At 42.2% G+C, this 14199-nt stretch overlaps 1 protein-coding gene across 1 annotated transcript in view; it reads right to left on the reverse strand.

Annotated features, from left to right (window-relative positions):
- LOC139562379 (probable E3 ubiquitin-protein ligase HECTD2) overlaps positions 1-14199 on the reverse strand; it is a 45817-nt gene that overhangs the window by 13899 nt on the left and 17719 nt on the right. The window contains exons 14-17 of the mRNA XM_071380068.1: positions 14025-14113; positions 8505-8663; positions 6953-7027; positions 86-173 (exon numbers count right to left, since the gene is read on the reverse strand). Coding sequence (XP_071236169.1) covers positions 86-173; positions 6953-7027; positions 8505-8663; positions 14025-14113 — 411 coding nt within the window. The remainder of the gene's footprint in view (positions 1-85; positions 174-6952; positions 7028-8504; positions 8664-14024; positions 14114-14199) is intronic.

Raw genomic sequence — 14199 nt, forward strand, 5'->3', positions numbered from 1 at the left:
GATGGAACAAAACAAAGCACATCCTGTGGTCCTGTACATGTATGTCTACCCTTCATATATTAATCTACAGTATAGGCCTACTCACCCTTTCTGTTCTGTTTGTTGACTGGAATCTTGTCACCTCCAGGTTTCAGGTTATAGGACCTGACCACCCCGAGCTCCTCTTGGAAAACCTAGATACAATGATACAGTCATTAACTTAAAATGATGAGAGTGGATTTCCTGGGAAAGGCCAAAGCTTATTAGTTTATGGTCAACATTCACTTACGGTAAACATGTGGGCTTAAAAATAGCCTACTGTAATCAGAAACCAGAGGTATACGGTGGGGAGAACAAGTATTTGATACACTGACGATTTTGCAGGTTTTCCTACTTACAAAGCATGTAGAGGTCTGTACATTTTATCATAGGTACACTTCATCTGTGAGAGACGGAATCTAAAACAAAAATCACATTGTATGATTTTTAAGTAATTAATTTGCATTTTATTGCATGACATATGTATTTGATACATCAGAAAAGCAGAACTTAATATTTGGTACAGAAACCTTTGTTTGCAATTACAGAGATCATACATTTCCTTTAGTTCTTGACCAGGTTTGCACACACTGCAGCAGGGATTTTGGCCCACTCCTCCATATAGACCTTCTCCAGATCCTTCAGGTTTCGGGGCTGTCGCTGGGCAATACGGACTTTCAGCTCCCTCCAAAGATTTTCTATTGGGTTCAGGTCTGGAGACTGGCTAGGCCACTCCGGGACCGTGAGATGCTTCTTACGGAGCCACTCCTTAGTTGCCCTGGCTGTGTGTTTCGGGTCGTTGTCATGCTGGAAGACCCAGCCACGACCCATCTTCAATGCTCTTACTGAGGGAAGGAGGTTGTTGGCCAAGATCTCGCGATACATGGCCCCATCCATCCTCCCCTCAATACGGTGCAGTCGTCCTGTCCCCTTTGCAGAAAAGCATCCCCAAAGAATGATGTTTCCACCTCCATGCTTCACGGTTGGGATGGTGTTCTTGGGGTTGTACTCATCCTTCTTCTTCCTCCAAACACGGCGAGTGGAGTTTAGACCAAAAAGCTCTATTTTTGTCTCATCAGACCACATGACCTTCTCCCATTCCTCCTCTGGATCATTCAGATGGTCATTGGTAAACTTAAGACTGGCCTGGACTTGCGCTGGCTTGAGCAGGGGGACCTTGCGTGCGCTGCAGGATTTTAATCCATGATGGCGTAGTGTGTTACTAATGGTTTTCTTTGAGACTGTGGTCCCAGCTCTCTTCAGGTCATTGACCAGGTCTTGCCGTGTAGTTCTGGGCTGATCCCTCACCTTCCTCATGATCATTGATGCCCCACGAGGTGAGATCTTGCATGGAGCCCCAGACCGAGGGTGATTGACCGTCATCTTGAACTTCTTGCATTTTCTAATAATTGCGCCAACAGTTGTTGCCTTCTCACCAAGCTGCTTGCCTATTGTCCTGTAGCCCATCCCAGCCTTGTGCAGGTCTACAATTTTATCCCTGATGTCCTTACACAGCTCTCTGGTCTTGGCCATTGTGGAGAGGTTGGAGTCTGTTTGATTGAGTGTGTGGACAGGTGTCTTTTATACAGGTAACGAGTGGAGAACAGGAGGGCTTCTTAAAGAAAAACTAACAGGTCTGTGAGAGCCGGAATTCTTACTGGTTGGTAGGTGATCAAATACTTATGTCATGCAATAAAATGCAAATGAATTACTTAAAAATCATACAATGTGATTTTCTGGATTTTTGTTTTAGATTCCGTCTCTCACAGTTGAAGTGTACCTATGATACAAAGTACAGACCTCTACATGCTTTGTAAGTAGGAAAACCTGCAAAATCGGCAGTGTTTCAAATACTTGTTCTCCCCACTGTAGATAATGTATTTGCTCTGGTGTTGAACTCAGCTGGTGAATAAAGGATATAGAACATATGATACAGTGCCTTCAGAAAGTATTCATACCCCTTGACTTATTCCACATTTTGTTGTGTTACAGCCTGAATTCAAAATTGATTATATAAATTTTTTCCCTCACCCACCTATACAAAATACCCCATAATGACAATTTTTTTGTTTTTTTGTGTGCAATTTTTGCAAATATATTGAAAACAAAACACAGAAATCTCATTCACATACTGTAAGTATTCACACCGCTTTGCTAGAACACTCCAAATTTAGCGTAGGTGCATCCAATTTCCTTTGAATATCCTTGAGATGTCACTACAACAACTTGACTGGAGTCCACCTGTGGGCAATTCAATTGTTTGGACATGATTTAGAAAGAAACACCGGTCTATATAAGATCCCACAGTAGACAGTGCATGTCAGAGCATAAAACTATACCATGAAGTCCAAGAAACTGTCCGAGATAGAATTGTTATAAGGCATACAGGACCAATCAAAAGTTTGGACACACCTACTCATTCAAGGGTTTTTCTTTATTTTTACTATTTTCTACATTGTAGAATAATAGTGAAAACATCAAAACTATGAAATAACACATATGGAATCATGTAGTAACCAAAAAAATTGTTAAACAAATATTTGAGATTCTTCAAAGTAGCCATCCTTTTCTTCAAAGTAGCCACACTTTGCCTTGATGACAGCTTTGCACACTCTTGGCATTCTCTCAACCAGCTTCATGAGGTAGTCACCTGGAATGCATTTCAATTATAAGTTGTGCCTTATTAAAATAATTTATTTCCTTCTTAATGCGTTTGAGCCAATCAGTTGTGACAAGGTAGAGGTGGTATACAGAAGATAGACCTATTTGGTAAAATACCAAGTCCATATTATGGCAAGAACAGCTCAAATAAGCAAAGAGAAATGACAGTCCATCATTACTTTAAGACATGAAGGTCAGTCAATGCAAAAAATGTCAAGAACTTTGAAAGTTTCTTCAAGCGCAGTCACAAAAACTATCAAGCGCTATGATGAAACTGGCTCTCATGAGGACTGCCACAGGAAAGGAAGACCCAGAGTTAATTACGCTGCAGAGGATAAGTTCATTAGAGTTAAAAGCCTCAGAAATTAAAGCCCACAGAGTTCAAGTAACAGACACATCTCAACATCAACTGTTCAGGAGGAGACTGCGTGAATCAGGTCTTCATGGTCGAATTGCTGCAAAGAAACGACACCAATAATAATAAGAGACTTGCTTGGGCCAAGAAACACGAGCAATGGAAATTTGTCCTTTGGTCTGATGAGTCTAAATGTTAGATTTTTGGTTCCAACCGCCATGTCTTTGTGAGACGCAGAGTAGGTGAACAGATGATCTCCGCATGTGTGGTTCCCACCGTGAAGCATGGAGGTGGTGGTGTGATGGTGCTTTGCTGGTGACACTGTCTGTGATATATTTAAAATTCAAGGCACACTTAACCAGCATGGCTACCACAGCATTCTGCAGCGATACGCCATCTCATCTGGTTTGCGCTTGGTGGGACAATCATTTGTTTTTCAACAGGACAATGACCCAACACACCTCCAGACTGTGTGAGGGCTATTTGATCAAGGAGAGTGATGGACTGCTGCATCAGACCTGTCCTCCACAATCACCTGACCTCAACCCAATTGAGATGGTTTGGGATGAGTTGGACCGCAGAGTGAAGGAAAAGCAGCCAACAAGTGCTCAGCATATGTGGAAACTTCTTCACGACTGTTGGAAAAGCCTTCCAGGTGAAGCTGTTTGAGAGAATGCCATAATTTTGATGTCTTCACTATTATTCTACAATGTAGAAAATAGTACAAATAAATAACCCTTGAATGAGTAGGTGTTTCCAAACTTGGCTGGTACTGTATGTAAATAAGGTATTTGTTTTTTAATAAATGTGCAAAAATTTGAAAAACCTGTTTTCGCTTTGTCATTATGGGGTATTGTGTGTATATTGATGAGGAAAAACATCTACTTAATCCATTTTAGAATAAGTCTAATATAACAAAATGTGGAAAGTCATGGGGTATGAATAATTTTCAAACGCACTGTATATGATATGTATATGATATACTCAGTTGTCAGTTTATTAGGTACAGCCATCTAGTACCGGGTCGGACCCCTCTTTGCCTCCAGAATAGCCTGAATTCTTCAGGGCATGGAATCGTTGCTTAATTTGTATCAAGGAACCTAATGTGTTCCAGGAAAACCTTCCCCACACCACTACACCACCGATACCAGCCTGTACCATTGACACCAGGCAGGATGGAGCCATGTACTCATGCTGCTTACAAACAACTCCTGACTCTGCCATCACTATGACGCAACAGAAATGGGTATTCGTCGGACCTGGCAATGTTTTTCCACTCCTTAATTGTTCAGTGTTAGTTATCAAGTGCCAACTGGAGACGCTTCTTCTTGTTTTTAGCTGATAGGAGTGGAAACCGGTGTGGTCGTCTGCTGCAATAGCCCATCCATGACAAGGACCGATGAGTTATGCATTCCAAGATGCCGTTCTGCACACCACTGTCATACCTGCACTGTTGTTTGTCTGTTTGTGGCCCGCCGGTTAGCTTGCACGATTTTTGCCACTCTCCCTCGACCTCTCATCAACCAGCTGTTTTCACCCACAGTACTGCCGCTGACTGGATGTTTTTGTCGCACCATTCTCGGTAAACCCTAGACCAGGGGTATTCAACTCTTACTCTACGAGGTCCGGTGCCTGCTGTTTTTCTGTTCTACCTGACAATTATTTGCACCCACCTGTTTTCCCAGGTCGAAAATCTATCCCTGATTAGAAGGCAACAATGAAAAAGCGCAGTGGAACTGGCTTCGAGGTGAGGAGTTGAGTTTGAGGGCCCTAGACACTGTCGTGCGTGAAAAGCCCATGAGGCCGGCCGTTTCTGAGATACTGGAACATTGTTACCGACGATCGTCCCACGCTCAGCCTAGTTCTCGTTTTGCCCATTCTAACGAATAGTAACTGAATGCCTCGATGCCCGTTTTATATAGCAAGCCACGGCCACTGTTTGTAGGTGCAAACCATTTTTTTCTAAAAGGGTGTACCTAATAAACTGGCCACTGAGTGTAATGTCTATATGATGTGATATATGTCTATAGATATAGCATAGAGGGGTAATGGATGGTGGTGGTCGGGAACTGAATACAGGTCAGTGAGTATATCTCTGCCTCAGTAAAAGGGTGAAAGACCCTGAAACCTTGGGCCTCGACACAGAGGCCAAAATGCACATTTCCAAAATCATTATCTCACAATTTTGTAATAGTTCAGAGGTGTGACCACCTAACTCATGATTAGTGATGGATTGATTTTGACCTCTGACGTTCTTCTATCTCTATCGCAGATTCAGTCTAAGTTTCATGATCACTAATGATGAAAATCAAAGCCTTACCCAGATCCCACTCCTTCCAATGGCAATTCGGACACAGTGATAGTCACTGCTTTTCACACTGGAGTGTTAGTCTTGAGGAGGGCGTGAGAGAATGCATCTCCACAGCCTTCAGACCCTCCATACCCACACACTATGACACGTAGCCCTATTACCAGTGACACACCACCTATTAACTTCCTATGGCTGCAGGGGCAGTATTGAGTAGCTTGGATGAAAGGTGCACAGAGGTGCCCATATTAAACGGCCTGCTCCTTAGTCCCAGTTGCTAATATATGCATATTATTATTCATATTGGATAGAAAACACTCTGAAACACTTCTAAAACTGTTTGAATTATGTCTGTGAGTATAACAGAACTCATATGGCAGGCAAAAACCTGAGAAGTTCCACTTCCTGTTTGAATTGTTTCTGAGGTGTCAGATTTTCAACCAAGCTCTCAATTGAAATTGCAGCGAGATATAGATGAGTTTTCACTTCCTACGGCTTCCACTAGATGTCAACAGTCAACAGAACTTTGTCTGATGACTATAATGTGAAGGGGGGCCGAAGGAGACAGGAATGAGTAATCACTTCCACGAGCTGATCACACATTCACCATGCACCTTCACGAGTAGGACGTCCGTTCCATCGCTCTTCTGACGTCAATGTAATTCTCCGGTTGGAACGTGGCGGCTAATTTGGCTATTGTTCTGAGCTCCGTCTCAGATTATTGCATGATTTGCTTTTTCCGTAAAGTTTTTTTGAAATCTGACACAGCGGTTGCATTAAGGAGAGGTATATCTATATTTCCATGTGTATAACTTGTATTATCATCTACATTTATGATTAGTATTTCTGTTGAAACGATGTGGCTATGCACTATCACTGGATGTTTTTGGAACTAGTGAATGTAACGCGCCAATGTAAACTCCGATTTTTTGTTATAAATATGAACTTTATCAAACAAAACATGCATGTATTGTGTAACATGAAGTCCTATGAGTGTCATCTGATGAAGATAATCAAAGGTTAGTGATTAATTTTATCTCTATTTCTGCTTTTTCTGACTGCTATCTTTCGCTGGAAAAATGGCTGTGCTTATTGTGGTTTGATGGTGACCTAACATAATCGTTTGTAGTGCTTTCACTGAAAAGCATATTTGAAAATCGGACACTTGGTGGGATTAACAACAAGAATACCTTTAAAATGATATAAAACACATGTATGTTTGAGGAATTTTAATTATGAGATTTCTGTTTTTTGAATTTGGCACCCTGCACTTTATCTGGCTGCTGTCATATCGATCCCGGTAGCGGGATGCAGCCATAAGAAGTTTTAATTGATGAAGTCATGTAACTGAATCATTAAACAGCTCCCGGTCATCTTGATGGAGTCTGTAATTAAAACCTTGTGAGGCCAAAACCTTCTGAAGGTTTGGGGAACACTTTAGCCAAACTAATTGGCCTAAGATCCTTTTATTTTTTTGATCTATGTACATTTGAACTTTATAATTACATATTTCTCACTGGGGCAATTTGGTGAACTTGTGCTGCTCAATGTGTCCTGTTCAATAGTGCACTGTTGGCCTTGCACTGTTAATACATAGGAGAGGTCCATACCTGGAAGGTCAGATAGAAGTCTTCTTCCACATTGCCCTCATAGCAGAGCAGCTCTCCAAGCCCATGAGCCAGATCCTGAAATAGCAAATACTTTGTCACTTTTATTATTTCCTTTCAAATGGACTGTATGTTGCACACAGCGTGACACGGGTCATGTATTACTATGTGTGCTGCATGAATAAGCATGTTATGTTAGCAAGCTTCTGTTCTAAAGCTAATCAGCTGTTGTATTCAGCACACCATTCAACACACGTGAAACACATGTAAGCCAGTGAGGGCAGTGGGAAAAACTAAGTTTAACAACAACAAAAAACAAACGTATTGGTTAAATAATTGAACAGTGCACCAGGGGTACTGTGATTCCTGAAATGCAGAGTCTGTTGGAGTATTTTTTAAATCTGAAATTATACTTTTGTTACATTGTTTGCTAGCTTCTCATTGACTACCCAACTTTGCTAACACTAGCTAGCTAGCCAGTTTTCAAAAAATGTATGTTAGCTAGCGAAGTCAGCCATGTTATTAATACAACTCTCATCTGCTGTCGACATCAGGATATGATTTGAGAGCTCTAGTTAGCTCAAAAAATGGTTAGTAGCTTTGGCTGAATTCAGTGAATTCAGAGACATTCAGTGGCTAGACACACTACAATTTTACCAGGTTCCCATTTAGCGATTGTAATGACAGTCCACCACAACATACGCGAGAGTTTGCTAATTAGCATGGGGTAATCTGTGTTTAATATTATTATGTACTAAAAACACAGTTTGAGATTTCGCCAGTGGTTCATACGGGGAAATAGGCTTCCCATAAAAATGTTGTCAGAGATTGCAATAGTAATCAAGGGGGGCGGGGCTTAGCAAAAGGTCAATTGCCTTTGCAGATGGGACTGTACAGCAAAGCGACTTTTAACCGTCTTCTTGAATCAGCCCAGCTGCAAAGCAGTTACATAAGATGAAGGGACAGTCTCTGATCAGTGATATAGTGGCATGGCTGTGCCTGCCTTTCATGCCCCAAAGGGAGCCAGGGCAGCATTACTGTGGCACTGGGAGTATGCCAGGCCAGCCACCCTGCTTCATCAAACCCACAGTGTTATTAAAACAAAGGATTTTTTAGGACAGACAGGGCAGAGAACAACACCCCACTCTTATGAAACTATGAACAAAGCCCCAAGAAACTAGGAGGCAAACATCTGGCACAGTTTAACAATTAAAAGCAAATTCTTACACAGAGAAACACTATCTCAGCAATGGGTGTGTACATTTTAGAATAAGAGACCGTAGAGTTATTTCACATTGGACAAAATGAATGAAAAGTGTAAAATACTGATACATTTTTATGAATTCAGATGAGTTTCAGAGATTGGATCCAGCCCAAAGGAAAACATTTGGGAGTAAAGAAAGAAAAGCTAAACTGTGGTTCCCCCAGCTGGTTAAACAGGGTATTGTGATCCTCACTGGTCTGACTGACCTACTGTTGAGGATGCCTATCCTTAATGAGTACATTTCTAACTCTAAATGCTGTGCTTCAGATGAACCAATCAGAGAAGACATACCGGCATGACCTGCTGCAGGTTGCCCAGAGTGGCGGTTGCCATGCCGATGGGAGTATTCTGGTCACATGGCACAATGGGTGGAGTCAAGAGCTTCTTGTAACAGTAAGGAGGGAAGTGGATGTCCAGAGCAATGCTGTTGTACACAGCGAGACCCATGAGCTGGCACAGAGTCAAGGACCAGACATTGATTCACAGAAAGATCAGGCCATTTTAGGTGATCAGTGTTCACCAAAGCAGGATCAGTGTCTTATATCAAAACGCTATTATCCTGAGCCTTCTAACAATACACAGATTCAGTAACATTAATGAATGTATTAGTGCAACACAATAACACAGGAAACTTGGACATAACGTACAGTACCATACGACTGTGAATGTTTGGGCTGATGCCCAGTAAGCACACAGAGACCAGACTGCACGAAGAATGTTTCTAAATTACACCAGGACAGAGTAAATGACTACATTGTGTTACTGTGTGTGTTCAGACTACGTCAGCCACCGCCCCTTCCCCACAAAACCCAGCAGGTGGACAGGACATTTATCCCATTAATTCTCCATCACCTACGCACGCACGTTCCTAACTGCCTAGTCTCCATATTGCCTCCAAATGAGGGAGCCACTCGATGTATTTCAGAGTTAAAGCCCACACAAAGATCACTTTATAATGTGTTAACTGCAGGTACAGTGGGTGCCTGGATTCAAGAGTACACACACAAACACACATGTATGCAAACTGCACAGACACGCACAACACTAAGACATGCACACATACACACTTTTGTGCACACACTTTCAAACTCACAGAACCATGAGAAATTCAACGGGGTTCCCGTAGTGAAGGAAATACACCGCCACCTACTCTGAAACTCTAATGTCATTGGCTTTCCAAGTACTTCAACGGTTGGAAATCTCACCGTACAATATTAGGCAACACTGAGGGAAGGAGCTTCACACAACGTTATTTTGGGGAATTTGAGGGCAAAGACCTAATACACTAAACAAAAATATAAAACGCAATGTAAAGTGTTGGTCCCATGTTTCATGAGCTGAAATAAAAGATCCCAGAAATCTTCTATACGCACAAAAAGCTAATTTCTCTCAAATTCTGTGCACAGATTTGCTTACATCCCTGTTAATGAGCATTTCTTCTTTGCCAAGATAATCCATCCACATGACAGGTGTGGCATGTCAAGAAGCTGATTAAACAGCATGCTCATTACACAGGTGAACCTTGTGCTTGCCACTAAAATGTGCAGTTGTCACACAACACAATGCCACAGATGTCTCAAGTTGAGGGAGCATGCAATTGGCATTCTGACTGCAGGAATGTCCACCAGAACTGTTGCCAGAGAATTGAATGTTAATTTCTCTACTAAACAAGTATCGGGTGGCCAGTACGTCCAACTGGCCTTACAACCGTAGACCACGTGTAACCATGCCAGCCCAGGACCTCCACATCCAGTTTCTTCACCTGTAGGATCATCTGAGACCAGCCACCTGGACAGCTGATTAAACTGTGGGTTTGCACAACCGAAGAATTTCCGCACAAACTGTCAGAAACAGTCTCAGGGAAGCTCATCTGCATTCTCGTCGTCCTCTCCAGGGTCTTGACCTGACTGGAGTTTAGCGTCGTAACTGACTTCGGTGGGCAAATGTTCACCTTCGATGGCCACTGGCACGCTGGAGAAGTGTGCTCTTCATGGATGAATCCTGGTTTCAACTGTACCGGGCAGATGGCAGACAGTGTGTATGGCAAGCGGGCGAGCGTTTTGCAATTGTCATCGCTGTGAACAGAGTGCCACATGGTGGCGCTGGGTTTATGGTATGGGCAGGCATAAGCAACGCACAACAAACACAATTGCATTTTATTGATGGAAACTTGAATGCACAGAGATACTGAAGCCCATTGTCGTGACATTCATCCGCAGCCATCACCTCATGTTACAGCATGATAATTCACAGTCCCATGTCGCAAGGACCTGTACACAATTCCTGGAAGATAAAAATGTCCCAGTTCTTCCATGGCCTCCATACACACCAGACATGTCACCCATTGAGCATGTTTGGGATGCTCTGGATCGACGTGTACGACAGCGTGTTCCAGTTCCCGCCAATATCCAGCAACTTCTCACAGCCATTGAACAGGAGTGGGACAACATTCCACACACAACAATCAACAGCCTGATCAACTCTATGCGAAGGAGATGTCACACTGCATGAGGCAAATAGTCACACCAGATACTGACTGGTTTTCTGATCCATGCCGCTACCTTTGCTTTTAAGGTATCTGTGACTAACAGATGAATATCTGTATTCCCAGTCATGCAATCCATAGATTAGAGCCTAATTAATTCATTTCAATTGACTGATTTCCTTATATGAACTGTAATTCAGTAGAATCTTAGAAATTGTTGCATGTTGCGTTCATATTTTTGTTCAGTGTAGTAGGCTAAAGGGCTCATACTGAGCTGTATATACTATGTGCTTTGAGAGACAGTAGCCTGGAAGGCTATATCAATACAAGAGCTGGTTGTAGATCTGCTAACAGACAGACTACTTGACATTGTGTCTGTGACAGGGGGGGGGGGGGGGGGAGGTAATCAGAGAGGTAATGCCAAGACAACTGTGTGGCTCAGAGAGGTAATGCCAGTGGTCCCGTGTGGCTCAGTTGGTAGAGCATGGCGTTTGCAACAAGGGACCAGTTTGAAAAAAGTATATAAATGTATGCCCTCACCATTGTCAGTTGCTCTGGTAAAGAGCGTCTGCTAAATGACTAAAATGTAACATGTAAACCGGCGACCTTCAAATGTCTGTCTCTACAATCTCTCTATGTCAAAATCTCCCTCCGTCTGAATTTCTCTTCCTTTGAACCTGTCCCTGTAGTCTCGTTTTGCAACACGTGTCTTAACCCATCCCATTGCAAGTTAAAGCAATATGCAGGCTCAATTCCAGCACAAGACTACTGCAAAGTGTAAAAACTCCAAACAACATGCACAAAGTAGGAACAGCATGCAGTGTGCACCATCTCTGCACCGTGCAAAGCACAACTCTAACATCATGGAAACACACTTCAGTGTAAACAAATCTCAGAGGTAAGTGGCTGTGATCCACTATCCATATCAAAGTCTGTGAGCTATAAGAGGGTCCTTCCTCATCCATCTGGCTTTTATTTGACAGGCTGCCTTTTACTGCCTTGAGCTCTCGAGTAGGAGAGGGATTCAGAGGCCTCAGATGTAGTCTCAGATCTATAACTCTTGGCCTGTTCTGCACGCAGAGACATACAAATGGTATCCATGAGTTCATCTGACTCTTGACAAGTGGGAAAAGGGCTTAATTGCCAAAATCTCACACTATCCCTTTAAATCTCCACCCGGAACAGCCAGAAGAGGCTGGCCACCCCTTGGAGCCTGACGACCTGCATAGGGAATAGGGTACCGTTTCACATGCAGACATTGTCTAGACTCTAACCTGACATTAAGTTTCTAAGTTTCTTCCTATACTCTTTCCATGACCGCCTGACAGACTGCCAAGACTACAGGAACAGGTTGGCTAATTTAGCACTTAGCTAGCACACAGCCCCGCTAGGCCACAGACTAATGTTATGTAAAGCACCGGCTCACCTGTAGGTAGGAATAGACTGAATATGATCTACTTCGCAATGTGGTAATACATCACTCCCTTGAAACATACATAGGGGAAAACGTATTCCGTCTATTTCTTTAAAACTTTTTATTGCCGTCTCTTGAAAACGCACTAATGCAATTTACTTCAATGGATTGACACCCTATGGCAGTTAATGAAAACAGAGATGGTGCATTACAGTAAGCAGTAACAATTGGACTAGATGTTGACAAAGATATTCAACAAGATCGTCCTCGAGCTCAGAAAATCTAAAGCCGACTTCTTCATTAACGTCAAAAATGAGGCGAAAGGTGATTGTAAACAAATTTGGAAAAACATAGTTTAAGAGGCATGGGACATTTAAGGGAAATATAAAACTGAAAGTTGATGGAAGATTGGTCGAGGATAGCTACTTCCACTACTTTTAACAATTTCTTTGTTCAGTCTGTACAACATCTGGGGCAAAAGTTTACAGTGAGAGACTCACTCAAAATGTTTGATATAATTCCAACTACTGAGGTGAAAGTTAAAATATTAAATGGATAGTGAGATTTTTCCACTTATCCATGGGTTCATCTGACTCGGTACCATTTGTATGTCTCTGCATCCAGTTTGAAGGAAGTTGCTAACTAGCTTTGGCACAATTGCTAACTAGTGTTAGCGCAATGACTGGAAGTTGCGCTAACACTAGTTAGCAATTGCGCCAACGCTACTTAGCAACTTCCTTCAAACTGGATGCAGAGACATACAAATGGTATCCATGAGAAAAAGTGCTTCATTTCCTAAAATCTCACACTATCCCTTTAAATCTCCACCCGGTAAAGCCACCCCTTGGAGCATGGTTCCTCTCTAGTTCTTTCTAGGTTCCTGCCTTCTAGGGAGTTTTTTTCTAATCAATGTGCTTCTGCATCTGCATTGCTTATTCTTTGGGTTTTTAGGCTGGGTATCTGTAAAGCACTTTGTGACAACTGCTGATAATAAAAGGGCTTTATAAAATTGATTTGATTGCTTAATTGTGACATCCCACTAGGAGGCAGACGCACAATAGGCCGGCCAATCACAGCACAGTGGTTTCTGTGTTGGTTTCTGTGTTGGCGCTGCAGTCACTCGTGATCAGTCCTAACAGCACTAACACCACCACACCCATGGATTCCATTTCTGTATCGACAGTGTCTTCTTCAGGCACTGCAACCCAGTAGATCAAGTCAAGAGAGGACAATCCTAGGTCAAAGTTTGCAAGTCATGAGTACTCCATGAGGGCTTTACAGACAAAGGAAGACTATCTACAGATAAAGGATATTGCCCACTCCAGGCTGTTTACAATATAAGTATATGTAATAAATATGTTAACTAAAACACAATAGGTTTAACATTCGTAGATAAATAGCAATGTACAGTGGGTTAAGTGAGGACAAGTTGTCAGATTACGTTGGCTTACACTGACATGACATATGAATGTAACGGCATTACTAGGTCAATATGATGATTAGGTGGCCGCTGGCATCCTAATATATAGACAGACCAGCTGTCCAGATCAGCTTTATCTCAGGAGTGTTAGGAATGTTATGTTCAGTGGTTTGAAATTGTACTTTTTCGTATCTCTTACTTATTGAATACAGGAAACAACCTCATGCTTATGAATCATGAAGATTCTGTTATTGTTCATGTCTCGCAAAAGTGGTTTACATAATACAGTGAAAATTTCATCTAAGTCCTATTAAATATAGATAATAAGCATATATTGCAATGGTTAGACTGATTTATAGCATCGCAAATACATTAAGTATCAGTTTCGCCAGTGTGGTTTTCCAGCACTGCCTCATCTGTGTGTGTGGTGCAGATTGCTGCATATCTGAAACCGTTGACACAGTAATTCCTGGGTTAGGAATGAAAGGATACAGTCCCGACCAATTGAAACTCTGAGTAGTTGTCACATTTCCAGCTGCTGAACCAATGACAACCGGAATCTTTCAAGTAGGTGAACATGCCTGAAAAAACAAACAAGTTTGATATATAATCCAGTGAAAGGAGCATAAATGGGACTGGGAAAATCCCTCCACAGGCCTAATGTAAC

Source organism: Salvelinus alpinus, chromosome 32 (genome assembly GCF_045679555.1).
Source record: "Salvelinus alpinus chromosome 32, SLU_Salpinus.1, whole genome shotgun sequence".
NCBI classification, from domain to species: domain Eukaryota; kingdom Metazoa; phylum Chordata; class Actinopteri; order Salmoniformes; family Salmonidae; genus Salvelinus; species Salvelinus alpinus.